The sequence below is a fragment of the Phasianus colchicus genome, chromosome 12 (assembly GCF_987193195.1).
Source record: "Phasianus colchicus chromosome 12, bPhaCol1.hap1.1, whole genome shotgun sequence".
In the NCBI taxonomy this organism is placed as follows: domain Eukaryota; kingdom Metazoa; phylum Chordata; class Aves; order Galliformes; family Phasianidae; genus Phasianus; species Phasianus colchicus.
Genome location: NC_143447.1, coordinates 9,676,190 through 9,692,660, shown reverse-complemented (window position 1 = coordinate 9,692,660; position 16,471 = coordinate 9,676,190). Strand labels below are relative to the sequence as shown.

General features: G+C 41.4%; 2 protein-coding genes across 15 annotated transcripts in view; one reads left to right on the top strand and one right to left on the bottom strand.

The window, feature by feature from the left end:
• Nucleotides 1-13,950, bottom strand: part of SEMA6D (semaphorin 6D) — a 610,984-nt gene extending 597,034 nt beyond the window's left edge. For 9 of the 11 annotated variants that reach the window (XM_090148882.1, XM_090148899.1, XM_090148897.1 and 6 more), the window contains exon 1: nucleotides 13,337-13,950. The gene's annotated coding sequence lies outside the window, so the exon portion shown is untranslated. The remainder of the gene's footprint in view (nucleotides 1-13,336) is intronic. The other 2 variants (XM_090148883.1, XM_090148884.1) reach the window with 2 other exon arrangements.
• A 137-nt stretch (nucleotides 13,951-14,087) lies between these two features.
• DMXL2 (Dmx like 2) overlaps nucleotides 14,088-16,471 on the top strand; it is a 52,773-nt gene continuing 50,389 nt past the window's right edge. For 3 of the 4 annotated variants that reach the window (XM_090148878.1, XM_031616589.2, XM_031616588.2), the window contains exon 1: nucleotides 14,089-14,392. In XM_090148878.1, coding sequence (XP_090005004.1) covers nucleotides 14,306-14,392 — 87 coding nt within the window. In that variant the 5' untranslated portion in view covers nucleotides 14,089-14,305. Of the gene's footprint in view, nucleotides 14,393-16,471 lie in introns of all 4 variants that reach the window. The other variant, XM_090148879.1, reaches the window with a different exon arrangement.

Here is a 16,471-nt window from a genome sequence, read left to right as displayed (position 1 = left end):
CATGACAAAAAATACCTTATTAAAGCACGCAGTTTCCAACACAGGAAAAGAATATTTCCATATGCAAGATTTCTAGGTGCACTAAACAGTTCTTTCACTATTGTACTAGAAATATCAGCTATAAAAATATTGCTTTAAATTTTAAACTACTGAATCAAGTTCACCCTTGCAATTCAAGCACTTTCTTTCCTTTTTAGTAATTCTATTCTTTTTCTTAGATATTTTAATTGGTTAGAAGGAGAGCATTAGCTATTTCCTCGATTCTTGAATACTGATTGTTGTTCAAAAACAGTGAGGTTTTGGTTTGTTTTGTTGGGTTTTTTGTTGTTGTTTTTTACTTCTCCATAATCTTGCTAGAATACATATTAAGGATAAGGAATACAAAAATATTATGCTAATAGCATTACACCCCAGTATAAAGATTTATATCATCATCAGTGGTTCAACACATTCCAAAATCATCATGCTCAACTTAATAAAGGTTTCCCTTTGTGACAACTCATACTGTCAAAGTACAAATGGACAACAGAATGACAATTTCCATTTCTTCTACTATTCTGTCATCTAATTATAATATCAGATGTCATCGGACATGCAATTCTACAGGATCATATGTAAAACATATGCATATACATATCTATCACACAAGGTATATATATCTATGATAAATATTTATTAGTGCCTCCCTTTCTAGTACTATGCAATTTCAATATTCACCATATTATTCTAAGAAACCTGACAAGACAATATCAACAGAAGCAGCCTGGTCAAAATAAAGCACAGGAAAATAGCAAAGTTACCTTCCAACTTTTTCCTATCCTATTACCAATTAGATATTTTAAAATGTTTTATATTCTTATTAAAAGGAATAAATACATACATATGCATTAAGAAGCTATATATTTGAATGACATTTTAATGAGATGGAAGGTGATTCTTAAATGACACAAGCACACACAGGTCTTCTCAAAGACAGCAGACTAGCACTGATTTGCATTAACCAGGGTTTACAGAGTCTCTTTGGCAAAGGCCCCTTGTAACTACACTTTTCACGATTACAGTATGAAGAAAGATTTGTGATTAGAAAAATGGTTTTATAACCAAAAGATTCTCTGATGTCTGTCAACCCCACAACAAACACATATTTCTGGAAATTCAAAGCAAATTTAAAAGTCTAATTTACGCTAAAAGATAAAGCTGAAGATCTTGTCTCTCTTTTGATACTAAGAAAGAACTTGTCCACAATCCAGGACAAGTTATAGTTGTTACAGGAAGCACTATTCCTAAAAGGTGATTTTGACTACGTACGTTGGATATTCCATATTTTTTGTTACCATCCAGTTTTCCTGAGAGAAAAGGGAGTTGGTTTGGGACCATTCACGTCCCTGGAGATATTTTCTTTAACTTACAAAATCTTATTAAAAGCGTCTGAAAGGCTTCTGTTGTCTCTTTCTAGACATCCATTCTGCCAGTATGTGTTCTTCCTGAAACATAAAGTGTTGTGTGATGTGGCCTTTGAGGATGCTTAGTCAATTTTCCAAGGCAGCTAGGAGTATTCCTTTGACAATTATTCTATTTCATACTATTGCTACTCACTAATTACTAGCAAAGAGGGACAGATTTGCACTTTGGGACAATAAACTGGAAACCAAACAGCAAACGTTTAAGAGCAACATAGCTGAGAACAAGGTTATAGAAATGAATATTTGTTTGGCTAGCATAAATCACCTGAAAATAACTTTGCAGAAAACACTGTTTCCCAAAAATATTACATACAGGTAAGAATAGAGCACTGTTCGCAGCCTCCTCCCTTCTGTTTGATTCTTCCACTAAATATCCTTTCTCTATGCTGATCTTTCTACTGTACAACTCCAAAAAGTGGAGGAGAAAATTTAAGGGGATTGAAAATTAATTTTTTCCCTTGATCAAGTTAGGGTAAGCACAAAATAAAGGAAAATTCTGTGAATCATTCTGATATTTTTGAGTAGGTGCTTCTGGTTTTTTTTCGAAATAGCAAATTTAAGGTCTACTGAACTCCAAAATGAACCTAAAGGCAAAAAAAAAAATTACAACTGCACCTCACTGGTGAAAGTAACAATGCTGAAAATTAACGCCATGAGAAGTTCCCTTTATGTCCAGAGATGCATCTGGTGAAACCAATGATAGATTCTACTGCTGACAGGACCAACAACTCTAACGCACATCAGTTGCCATGACAAACATTTTACCAAATGAATCACAGAACTTTCTCACAGCTAACTCCATCTGGCAGAGTTCTGAAGTGCTAGCATTGGTATTGCCTAAAGGATGCAACTCTTTCTATGTACAGTAGCACAGACGATTTCCCCACCTACCACATCCAGGGAACAACAAGCAGGTTTAGACACATGGACAAACAATACTCAAAAGGTACTTAGATGTTTTTACTGCTATTTCTGCACTAAATATGTTCTTTTTCAAATTTAAAATAAATCTTTTTTTTTTTTAAAGAAGAATCTCACTGGCTGTGCTGGCTTGTCATTTTATCTCCCACTCCCATCTGTTCAGTTGCTCTCAGCTGGAAACAAGAGAAAAAGTCAGCAACATTCAACTGCTGTTTTCTGAAAGATGAAGCAGTAAACAAACCAAAGTTTAGAAAAAGACCCATATTATAGATTTTTTTTAATGCACTGGCAACTTTTATATATACTGTATATATTTATTCTACTGTGAAAAACAATACAAATTGTATAGCCAGGTCAGCCTAACTACAAAGTGACTATACAAAAGTGCAGTTATCAGCACCACTTCCACATTTAAACTCTACAGAACGCAGAATCACAGAATGGCCAGGGTTGGAAGGGACCTCAAGGATCATAAATCTCCAACCCCCCTGCCATATGCAGGGCCACCAACCTCCCCATTTAATGCTCAACCAGGCTGCCCAGGGCCCCATCCAATCTGGTCTTGAACACTTCCAGGGACAGGGCATCCACAACTTCTCTGGGCAGCCTGTTCCAGCACCTCACCACTCTCTCTGTAAAAAATCTCCCCCCGATGTCCAACCTAAATCTCCCCTCCCTCAACTTAAAACCATTTTCCCTTGTCCTGCTGTTATCTACCCTTTCATAAAGTTGATTCCCCTCCTGTTTGTAGGCTCCCTTTAGGTACTGAAATGCTGCAATGAAGTCACCCTGCAGCCTTCTTTTCTCCAGGCTGAACAAGCCCAGCTCCCTCAGCCTGTCTTCGTAGGGGAGGTGCTCCAGTCCCCTGATCATCTTTGTGGCCCTCCTCTGGACCCTCTCCAACAGCTCCCTGTCTTTTTTGTACTGGGGACTCCACACTTGGATGCAGTATTCCAGATGGGGCCTCACAAGAGCAGAGTAGAGGGGAACAATCACCTCCCTGTCCCTGCTGGCCACCCCTCTTTTGATGGAGCCCAGGATCCCATTTGCCTTCCAAGCTGCAAGGGCACACTGCTGGCACATATTAAGTTTTTCATCTATCAAGACCCCCAGGTCCTTCTCCACAGGGCTGCTCTCAAGGACCACTCCTTCCAGTCTGTAGGGATGCTTGGGATTCCTCCGGCCCAAGTGCAAAACTCTGCACTTTGCCGTGTTGAACCTCATCAGGTTCACCCAGGCCCACCTTTCTAGCCTCTTGAGGTCCCTCTGAATGGCATCCCTTCCTTCAACCGTGTCGACCGCACCACTCAGCTTGGTGTAGTCAGCAAACTTGCTGAGGGTGCACTCGATTCCGTCATCGATGTCATTGATAAAGATGTTAAAGAGCACCAGTCCCAAGACAGACCCCTTGGGGACACCGCTCGTTACCGGCCTCCACCTGGACATGGAGCCATTGATGACCACCCTCTGTCTGCGGCCTTTCAACCAGTTTCTTATCCATCGAGTGGTCCACTCATCAAATCCACATCCCTCCAATTTGGAGATAAGGATGTGGTGCAGGACCATGTCAAAGGCCTTGCTCAAGTCCAGGTAAATGACATTGGTCGCCTTTCCCTTGTCCACCGATGCCATCACACCATCATAGAAGGCCACCAGATTGGTCAAGCATGACCTTCCTCTGGTGAAGCCGTGCTGGCTGTCACAGATCACATGCCCATTCCTCATGTGAGAACAAAATACATAAATCGTTTCACTTGTCTTCCCCCTTAGAAAAATAGTTACTTTCAGTTTCTACATTTGGAATTCTTTACATTGTTAGGACAACTGCACAGATGGAGACCTCACAATGGTGCTAAGCACCAAAGCATCAAATTAAGCTGTATAAACCATAATAAATGACAGTACAGCTAGACTGCAAAGAAGCTGATTTGTATCTACTGCATTTCTTAATCATGGCAGGAGCAAATAATCAAGCCAATTGTAACATGCAGCCATCTCTCCTAGGCAGCTCTCCTTTCCTTTCCAAAGTCGATTTTTTTCTTTCTTTCTTTTTCCCATTTTAAGGACAGATACATAATGGGAATAATTAATTTTTGTGCTGGCACTGAGCCCAGTTCAAGAAACAAATGGCAAGCACTTGGCTGCTCTTCAGCCTGTCAAGGTTACTTTGGATCTTTGACACAACGCAGATCAAATCCAAGGCTGATCTAACCCACTACTTGCAGCAGCCCAGCACAACTCTGCTGTTGCTATTGGCACATAGAGCTGGGAACAAGAAATTCAGCCTGAATATCTCCTGCTCTAGAGATCCCCAACGAGGAGACGCAGAAGGTAAGAGACAGCAACTACTGTTCCCATCACTATCCCATCCCAAGTACCTATCAGCAAAAGTGACAGATTCTTCAGCCTAGTGAAAGCTGGTGACACCAAAACAGGTTAACATGTCACAATGAGGTGTTGGGACAGAAAACTGGAGAGCATTTGAACATCAGAATAAAGTTTATAGACACGACATGTTGTACTCCAGATCTTCCAGTAAGGGCACAGCTGCCCAAAGAGCTATTTCCAGACGAGAAGAGAAAGCAGCTATCCATGATGCTGAATATATGGCCGTACTCTCACATGCTATTACATTGCTGGTCCTCTGAGTAAAAACTTGTATTTAAGACCAGCTAACCTTAACATTTACTATCAGATACCAAAAGCTGACAACCTGAGGCCTATGCAGATGGGCCACTGCACAGCCTTTGTTGGCTATAATCCCATAACAGTCAGTGTTAAAATAAAACTATTTTGAATAGGTTATTCGGCCAAGAATTATGGCAAATACCCATCAATAACAAATACAGCAGCATTGGCAATTATCTTAATTGATCTGCTGAGCTTTGAAAAATCAAGATATAGACACTCTGAGAATTACAACTACAAGTTCATCATGAAATCAATCCTTTTGGGTTCAATTATTATAAGTAAGATTTAAAAAAAAATTCCATATTATCCAAATAACAGACTGTTTGTCCTACTGCATTAATTATAGGGTTTCTATATTTGTCAGAATAGCAAATCATAATAGAAAAAAGACAATGTTGATCAGATATAGGGGAAAATAGTGTTTACAAACTTAAGTAAAGGAGCCTTACATGTATAATGCCCATGGAAATTTCAGAATATTAAAAACAAAGAGACTTGACTTGGATTTCAGAAGAAATAAATATCCATGGAGATTATAAAAAAAAAAAAAAGCAAGTTTTGCCACAAGTTTAACATACGGAAAATTATACAATTTCTGCTCCTCTTAACGCAGCAAACCTTCGTGAACAGATGGTAGCAGATCTGTGTGATGCAGTGGGCAGTATTTCCACATCACACTGCTGGCAAATATCACTGACATTTAACTCATTTATTCCTGTGCACACCCTCAAAATACACACATGCATTGCTGCTCTGATAGAGGTGTATGGCACATACCACTCAAGCCAATGGGAAAGAGTGCTCACTACTAGCTTCCTGTATTGCACAAAGAACAGCTCGATTCCTCACCACTCCTCCGTGATGACAAAATTACTATTTTCCTCCAATTCTCAGGCAAAAGCATATAACACCAACTCACCCATTCTAATTTAACCAAAAGTGAAGTCATAACAGGTTAAGAAACCAGCCACCATATTCACGTGGTAGTATTAGAAGGCTTCTACTGAGGCATAAGCTGTTACTTAACCAGTGGATAAAACGAAGCCTGACACCTCCTTAGTCTCCTTTTATTGCCCTTTCATGTTCCATGTGACATCAGCACTCTTTTTAATGCTGCCTCTTGCCTTTTCTATCCAAAGGTAACAACACCAGTTTCCTCTTGTGCTAAATGAGACAGAACTATCAGACTCTCACTGAAGCCTTATCATGAGGGAAGCCTAATTAAAGTTCTCATCTCTACCCTGCCATGAATTTCCATAGTATTCTTAAGGGACTTTTGCTTTGATTAAACTGAGAGGGAATTCAAGATCGTGGTGAAATGGAAGAGGAAAAAAAAAAGGACAGGAAAGCAGAAAACATAGTGGAAGGGGGTAGAACAAGCTAATAAATAACAGAACAAAACCCCAAAGACACACACAAATTAAAGAAAATCTGAAACGCTCTTCCCATCGTGTCACCAGTCAAAACTCTTGGTTTAGTTAAGCCCAAGTTTCATCTTTCATCTCAACTAGATTTAAGGTGTGTGACTGGATAGCCAGAATGCACTTCCAGAGAACACTTTGCACAGTATGATTTATCATGGCTAGCATTCAGCTCATTTCTCATATCCTGTTCATGGTTGTAGAAACCAAGATGATGTTTTTCATATGCATACATCTTTATTACCATCTCAGAATTGTCTGCAAGATCAGAATACACAGTTAATGTCCCAAAATAATCATAGAAATTCTCAACCCTATATAAGGATTCAAACAAATTTAATTTTAATGTTTTTCTCCAGCATTGTGCAGATCAGTTTGAAGACTTGAGCAAAGTCCACAGGTTCCTTACCCGTATGTTGACTTGGCAATCAACAGTCCTTAAGCATGTCTGCCCTGTGAACCTCCACAGTTAAAAAACCTATGCAGACATCACATACGCAGGACAGAAGGCACATGGAACTGAGCTGTTACATTTTTAATCTCCTGGGAACTGCATTTAGCTTATTATCATCAGTAAGTTGCTTTTTATTATTGCCTACAAATAATACAGTTCCAACAGAAGAACAACAGCCACCAGTTTAAAACTCAAGTCTGCAGAGATAGACAGATCACACACATCAACCTTGAACTTCCCTCTAAGAAACCTTACATGATGCAAGGCTTGTTTTAGCAACTGAATACAGAACCAGCACTTTTCTCTTGAGGTATGTGCCTTAGATGCCCAGGCACATAGCTCATTTGCAAACAAGTAGAACATATACCTTAAGTATTAATAAAGTTCTCTATGTATTACTGAAAAAAAAAAAATCTGCAAATGTTCTTCTGTGGAAAGAAAATTATGAACAGGTGTTAAACCAAGCAATCTCTGCTGAACTCTATTGCAGTTATGATTCACTAACTCCCACAGCCACAGAAAGACAAATTTCTGCCTTCCTGAAAAAGAGATTTGGAAAGCAACAAAATACCCTACAACTAAACAGGGTCAGGCAGAAAGTGCATACAGAACAGTGACAGCAGAGCAGCAGGATCCCAGGCTGCAACAAGTGAGGATTTGCTCAAACACAACAGCAGCAGACACAGAAATAAGGAAAAGCAACTGCTTACCTTGAGAAGGCCTTGTGCTACACAGAGATCTCCAGAAAGATGGCCTGGTTTCCACTGCCAACCCTTACAAGGGGTCTGGAAAGGAGTGGATCCTGACTCCTCCCCCTCTGGTCACTCAGGTGTATTGCATTGCACTGCATGCACCTGAGCTCCCCTGGGCTGGCCCTGCCTTCCCACCAGGTGCTCAATCACTGCTTCAAGCCATGACTTAGCATTTCAGCTGCACATGGGTTTTTAGTACTTAGAAAACAACAAATCATAGAAAAAAAATACAAGACAAAATACCAACTTCAACTGCAAGCTCCATAGCATATATAGTAAAGATTGTACACGTTCACTGTGATTAAAGAGCAAAGAAAGTCAGAATCCCCATTAATTTTTCTGCTTGTGTCTCTAAGTTCAAAGTAAACTATCCACTTGCAGTTTTAGCTACTGGCACTTATACAGAAGACAAACATCTGGAAGTCCCAGCCATCAGAAATCATTGGGTCAGACATCAAGCTCATACCTAACAGTTATTCCCTTTCCTAGTAAGTCAATTTGCACTTGACAGTGGAAACAGGATTCTGTGCAACTAAAATGTTCTTTATTCTAAGTAAAATAAAATCGTTAAGAAGACACCAGTAACTCAGATTTAACTCACCGAAAGACTGTTCAATAGCCTTACTGTTGCTTTTCAGCTCATGAAGTGCACTTCACTAAGAATGTTTCAGAATGAATAAGAACAGCTGAATATTTAGTGCAACTGATTCCAATGAATTTAGTTTGCACTTAGATAAGCAGAACAGTTGTTTGCCTCTTCTGGACAGAAAGCAGATAGATTGGAGGTGTCTGGGGGAAGACAAGAGAGGGGTAGGGAAAAGCAGCCTTAAAAATAATTTTCAACTTTTCATTTCTCAGAAAACTTCAACTTTTCAACTTTTACTCTGATTGATAGGGGGGAGAACATCAGACCATTGTATTTAGTAATAACAGGAACAGTACATGTTCAATTCTATATTACTATCTTTTAAAAAGTTAGCTAGACAAAAGAAACTCTCTCAAGTTTCAAATACAAATTTCATCACAGAGATGCCTCAGAGTTATGTTGGTAGGAAAGAATATTGATTTACTTCATTTCAAATGATTCATAACTGTCCTGGCAGGCTCACTGGGAATGCGTGAAGCTAACAAAATACTTGTGATCCCAAAATTACCCACAGCAAACACATTTGTATTGCCTAAGCCACACCCTATATATATATACATACATACACACACACATACATATATATGAGCACACTGCACTGTACTCAACACAAGAAAATGCCACTGAGTTAATTAGCAACGGTTTAGAACTTCAGCATCAAGGTCACAGCATTTATGCTACTGACTTGAGTACTGAAGAGTTAATGGTTAAACTCTCACCAAATTACCAAACCAAATTAAACCCCAGCAGCTTGCATACAGATCAATTACATTGACCCATGACTTGTTGCACATTGAACAAGTTCACATATCAGTTTGCACATCTCTTTTCATGGTGTATTTCCTGTATAGTCAAGAAATGAGTAAGTTCTTCTAGAGCAGTTTCAAAAAGCTAGTTAGATACTTTATGAGTTGTTCCTCCTATACACACGGTTGAGCATATGAAGAACAAAAATTAAACTATGTGCAACCTTCCTTCACTCAGTGCTAACATGACTGCATCTAGAAAGACGGTATGTAATGTTTACCTATTGAAAGCATAGAAGATGTTCATAATGGCTTTCAACAGCTAAATATGTAAATAATTTCAGATTTTATATTCATCTGCAGTTCAAAGCAAGAACTATAAGGTTAAGAGCTTGGTTGTTTCTGCTTGCAGCTTAAAAACTTGCATCACAATAATTTGAAATGTAGATAAAACTATAGTAGGCTCATGGTCTTACCAAAAGCCATTGAGTCCTAAGAATCTGTTGTTTTAAGATACATTCGGATACATGTAGAAAATGAACTAGGCAGAATGACACTGCAAGAAAATCGTAGATTTTATGTTACTTTAAAAACCATAGATAAGCATTGGCAAAATTCAAGAAGGGTACCAAGAAGAAATCAAATCAAAATAGGAAAAAATTTAATCCCTTATAGAATCTCATTCTTATTGGATAAATAACAGTTTTCTTGTAAAGTTAGGATATATTAGTGACAACAAACACCAAATTTGAAGAAATACACAGAAAAGTAAAACTACAAAGCATCATTCTGCCATCTGGTGAAAAATATTTACATTAAAACAGTTCCTCCTACTGTACATTAATACTTAGACTCACAGGAAATGATTCCAAACATCCACTAAAAATTCGTCTAAATTCCTCTATTGCAGAAGCATTTAGGAGAGAGCACAAAGAACAAACTCAACCAATGGGACAAGTTAATCTCATATCATTAATGTACAATGTCAAGCTGCATATCACTGCTCAGACTATTTCACATTAACACTGTCTCTGTTTTCTTAGCATTTACATATTTACAACAGAAAAATAAACTCAACGAATGCCATCCAACTGTCCTCCAAAATTCCACATATCTGGAGCTGGCATCATGATTAGACACACTGGGAAGACAAGCCTTGAACCTTCTGGAGGGTATTAAGGGAGAGAACTCCTAGAGATCACCTGCCTTTGACATGGAACAAGTCAGCACCTTTAAATAAGTACCTCAAAGCCTCTTTTTAATCACCAGTTCTTTCCCTCCACAAGTTTCTTGTTGTGGTTTAAAGAATTCCTGAAAAATTACAATTTTTCGTGCAGCTAATTTTTATTTCATTCAGTTTCATTCTTTAAAATGTAAGTGTTGGTGAATACAGGAAAGAAATGGCCCACACTGGGGGACACATTTAGACACCCATCCACTGCAGAAAGCATTTGACATTTCTGTACCCTGGAGGAAGGCTTTTCATTTTCTGAAATATAATCTTTTAAAAGTAACCAAGTAAACGACTGTGCTGTAACTGGGTGTTTTCAGGAGTATTAAAGTGACCATCTTTCGTGGATTTATGTCTTCAACAAAAACACACAGTGAGCAACACTTCACAAATAAAGATACTTGAGGAGGCAATCTTGTTCTATCAGTAATAACAACGATACAGCAACAGAAACACATTCCAGTTTAGAAATTAATAGCAAGCGTTACATATTGTGGGTTGAAGTGCATGATTTTCTCCAAGTGAAGTTAACAGACGAATTTTAGTTCGAGAGGAAAAACAGACAAGTAGTTTTTCTTCAGGGAAAAAGACCATTTTTTCAAGAGCACTGTGAAGGTTTGAGGCGGTCATCACAAATCATGATGAAAACATTCACAGAATCATAAAAACACAGTGCTGAAATGTTCTTCTGTTCTGAACAGGCCTTCAGCAGCACAGAAAACTGACAGAGTAGTGCAAATAGGGTGTGTTCTTCACATTTAAAGATACCAAGGCTATCATGCAGCATTTCACCTTTGAAATAAAGGCAATCCAGCTGAGCTATTTACCTTGCATAATCTCTTCACATACTTGTTTTTTTTCTCCCTGGGCTGTGCTTAGCACATTCCTTTCACATGCCCTTTAGGATTTCTTCCTGCACAAATTCCACAGTAGCCTTTTGAACCGCTTTTAACCTTCCTGTAAAACACATCACCTTTTGCAGAAAGGTGGGATTATTCTCATTCTACCACTACGCACAGTGAGCAAACCCAGAAGAAAAGCTTTCTGTTGGTTTGGTTTACTTAGTTCTGTTCTGTTTTTTAAATAACCATGGTTTCTTTATCTAAACATATATCCTTCTGATTATTTATATACCATCTTCTTTTGCTAAGTGAAAATATCCCTTCCTACAACAAATGGAAAGAAGTTATTTCTCCACAGCATCTGTGCAGTTCTGTTCCTGTTTTCTAAAATTGGATCTTTCATTCACCTCCCTCTCACTTTTTGGAAAAGCAGAAAGGAAGTTGAAAATGCCAACATTTGAATACCTAGACTTTTATTTTTCCTGTGTAGTTTGGAAAAGCAGAAAACAAATACACAGTCATCCTCAGATACTATGCAGACAGAGTCTTGAGAGGTCATCTAATCCATCTTGCTAGATGTAACCAGGAGCTAAATTACCCTCCACATTTCTAATACATGCTTTGATCTCCACCTAAGATGCTGCTCCGACTGAGGAGTATTAGCAGGTATTAAATGGACTTTTGGTACACTTCTACTCTCCTGCAGTAATACGGCCTCCCCTCCTGCAGGTCCAATAGATTTCAGACAAAACAGGGAACTCCTGGGTAAGCAGCTTACAGCACAAGTATTGCAGACACCTTTCTCTGTAACCTTAGTAAAAAGTAATTGAACAAGGCAACAAGCTAGGTAGAAGAAAAGAAAAAAAAAAATCCTCTCTATTCTTTTTTTTTTTTTAATATATTTTTATTTTTCAATGGGAAGGAGTAGGAGGGAATGGAAAAGACTGCTTTACGCTCCTGAGCATAGAGATCGCTGCTATATGCATTGGGAAGTACTCCAACATGATGGATGTAAGTCATGAATGAGGATGAATCAACAAAGGTAAATAAAACTTGATTTGTCAGCAAAACTCAAAAACACTTGTTTTCAGGAAGAATGCAAAGGCCTTATCTGCAGGTACTAGCAGAACAGTTCTTGCTCAAGGGTCTGTGCACAGAGCTGACCATACCTATAGGTTTCCACAATTGTAAATATAGTATTTTATTAGGAAAGCCTTAATTTGGTATTATTTCCACTTTGAAGAGGAATCTTTAACATTCAGAGAACAAAGTCCCACTGGAACGTAAGTCCCCTTGACGTAAGTCAAACACTAAAAAGTTTCTCAACAAGCAAGATAGAAGTCTTTCTCACAGTTGGCCAAAAGTTACTTGTACTGTTAGACTGATCTGATAGCAGAAGACTGGGCTGTAAACCAAAGCTCTCACCAATTGTGAGGTCAGCAGAAGACTGGGCTGAAAACCAAAGCTTCTCACCTAGGAAGACTGAGGTGAACCTGCAGGCACTGTGCTTTCACTTAAGACTCTATGCCAAAAAAATCAGATGGGGTTCCTACACACAGGAGAGGACAAGCTTTCTTTAAGATCATACTGTTCTCCCATACAATTTAATATCAGTTAGCAGAGGTAGCCTTATCTGTTCAAAAGCTACACATTTTTTCCACTACTGGTTGGATTGCGTTCCATCAGTTTCCAAAAATACACTGGTTTTGCCACTAAGTCCTGCTGCATTCATCTGAAATATCAAAATAAAAATCAGTGGTAAGTTAGTACACGTTTTATGTAGAAGATCAATCAGAAGCACTGTGGAAGCGTTCCATAGCAGTTGCATATGTAACCTGTGAAGATCAGAATGGCTTTCTTTCCTTTTCATCCCAGATTGAGACACCACTCCCTTTGGAAAGGGATTGCCATTAACTGGCGTGGGAATAGATCTAATCTTATGCTTATTTTCCACTGAAAGATAACCTGATAGAATCAGAGAATCACCATGGTTGGAAAAGACCTCCAAGCCCATCTAGTCCCCCTAACAACAGTATTTCTTCACTAAACCACATCCCTCAGTACAACATCTAGACACATAACGAACACCTCCAGGGATGGCAACTCCACCCCCTGCTGTTGCAGCACCTGAGCACCCGTTACCCCTGCATTCTACACAAGCTCACTTACTCAGCAAAAGACGCGATTTCAAGATGCACTAGAAGGCAAGATGAACCAGGCAGTCCTCGCTGAGGCAAAACCGCCATCAGCTCAGAGCTCAGTGCCTGCGGTCACCACCAGCACAACTGCAGCGGAACCGCACCGACAGGGTGCCGAGCACTGCAGGCCGTTCCTCACACGACGAGGCAGCGCATACGGATTACTTTTATTCCCGTCAGAGTTTGGAGCCCCTCCCAACCAACGCTCAGCCTTTTGCACACCTGTCAGACGAGCCCGCTGACCGCCAGCTTCCAGCTCTCACGAACGCAGCCGCCAAAGCCTCGCGGTGTTCTTATAGCGAGGTTGCAACTACGTTTACGAAGCTGCAACTACGTTCACGAAGCAAAGCGGCTGCCCGCACACCTCGTGTAGTTGTTACAGTATCAAGCAGCGCTCTCACCACAAGTGGACGTTTGCGAGTCGGGAACATCCGCTTCTCGCTAGCACAAAGCTGCCCTTTTGGCTCACAGACGGGGCAAGGAGTTTCCCTCGCACCTCCCGCTGCCGAGGCGGCTCTGTGCAGAGCAGAGCAGCCCCGCTTTCTTTCCCTCCCGCCCCCCACGAGGCGCTCTTTGCAGTCTCACCCTCCCGCCACACCCCGCGCTCTCCGCTCCCACCCCCAACGCTCTGCATTCAGGTGCCCCGCGCGACGGTGCGCGCGCCTCTCCTTCCCCCCCCCCCGCCCAGTCCGATCCATCTGCCCGCAGGCGCGCGCACGAGGGCCGCCCCAACGGCTGCCGCTCGTGCTCCTGCGCGCGCCTCACCTGATTCAGGCGCTGCCCGGCGCGTGCGCCGCCTCTTCTCCCCCCCCCGCCCTCCCCGTCTTTCCCGACTCCCTCGCGCGCGCGCGCTGGCGGCGGGCAGGGCTCGGGCTCGGGCCCGTGCGGGAGCGCGGCGCCATCCGGGTCTCGTTTCGTCGTCCCCGGGCGAGCGGCCGCGATGCATCTCCACCAGGTGCTCACCGGCGCCGTCAACCCCGGGGACAACTGCTATTCGGTGGGCAGCGTCGAGGACATCCCCTTCACGGTAAGGTGGGGGGAGGGCATTTTATAGGCCCGTGGGAGGGGCCGGAGGGGATTAACCTGCCGGGGCGGCCTGCGGGGTCGGGGCCGTGCGGGGGCGGAGGAGGGGCGGCTCGGCGTGCGGCGCTGCGGGCCGGGAGCTGCGCGCCCCCCTCGCTGCGGGGGCGGGCGGTGCGCGGCTGGGTTCCGCCCGCTGCTGAGACACGGCTGGTTCCGAATGGTGCTCCTTGAAGGAGGGAAAGACGTGAAGTGGATTTCTGGTGTCCGCTAAGTTGCGTAATAAACGCGTTCATCAGCCGCGGGCCGCTTGTTGTTCTGTCGATGGTTTTCCCGTCTGTAGCTTGCGGTGTGCCGGGCGGATCGTAGCGAGCCAGCAGCCGCAGCGCCCGGCACGCCGCATCCCGGCAGTGCGCGCTGGCCGTGGATACGTTGTCTCGCTAGACTGCCTGCTAACGTTTGCAAGATACCAACTACAAGCCGGATAGATGATGCAGAGCGCCATTTCTTGCCCAAGACAACCATCAGCTGACTTGTCCAGCACTTAAAGCCTGCTTCGGGTTAGCACAGAGGTCTAATTTTGGTATCGAGTGCTGAAATTCATAAGGAATAAAAGGTGCCATCTTTCTCTTTCTTTCCTTGTCTTGCTGCTGTGCAGCCATGCTGATATCAGAGGGCCTCTTTTGGTATTTACACAATAACATAGCCGTATCTGTCATACATATGAACATATGTCATATATGAACGTGTTTCCTTTGGCTCTAACAATCTGAAAAGTCTTATAGTATAAAAGTCAACTTTATGCTATTTCTCATGATAATTATACCATCAAAAATGAATAACAGTATAAATTACAGCTCATGTAACACTTTTCCAAGAACAATTTGTTTGGGTTCTGTTTGTTTGTTTGTTTTTGTTTTTTGTAGTCGTATTTTCTTATCCCAAAAAAAAGAAAGAAAGAAAAGAAAAAGAATCATGTAGTAGCATGTCCTAACTATAGAGCTGCATATAACAGACCTCACTTGCTCATCTGGCTGCTGTGTCTAAGAAGGAACTCTTAAAGAAGGAACTACAGGGATGGGTGTGACAATGAGTGCACTTCCTGAACATCCACAGCTATAACTTTCCTCTTTGCTTTCTCTCCCTTCTGTTTTTGATGTAGGCTCTTAAATTCCAGGCCAGTTTAGCTGGAGCTCAGCTGATACATTCTGCCTAATAAGTGTACTTGTTTAGAGCTTTAGGTGAATGGCATCTAGTTATTCTGAGCATAGGAAAGGAAAAATAAATAATTTTGTTATTAAGCTTTTTTAATTAGCTAAAAAGAAACAGGTATCAGTGACTCCATGAAGTGAAACAAATCCAAAGAAATAGTGCTGGGACCATGCAGTTAGTAGTTTGTTGTTGTTGTTTATGTTTTAGTACTAAATGACAGCTTTCTGTTTGTCATTCTGGTAGTAATTCAGCGCACTTTGCAACTTGCTGTGAGCCAGGCTTCGTGTCCTCCTTTCAGCAGTTAGCACTAATCATGTTTCACAAAGAAGCATACAGAAGTTACAGGTGGTCAGAGCTGATTGCTATGCAAGGAGTCTTTCAACACACCCTGACTAACCAGAAAAGGTATTCATTATCTGCACCTTGTAGAGTAACTTTTAGCCAGTATGTTTTTCAGAGGTTGTAAACTACCTCCATTTTTCAACCCCTGTTTGGTTTCACTTAGCTTAGCACAGTGTCCTACTGTATCAGAACCTGAGCCCAGTACTCCTGCATTCAATTAGAGCTTTGACATTGCTCATTTCAATGGGCTCAGATCTCGAGCAAACATTGGCAAACCACAGCTTATTAGCTGCTTGTGGATCCTGCAACTCATCTTTGCGTTCTGGCAGTTTTGCAAATCCATTTAATTTTAAAGTTACCAGTGACATTGGAAATGGAGGTTGGCAGGTATTCCATGTGGGCGGTTTTGCTGCACTGGTTTCATTCAGTGACAGCTTACAACTGTTTATCTAAGGCCTCTGCACTGCTGAACCATTACAGTATCTCTCAGCATGTTTTTTTCCATCTTTTCTTTTTGCTTGGCTTACCAGTT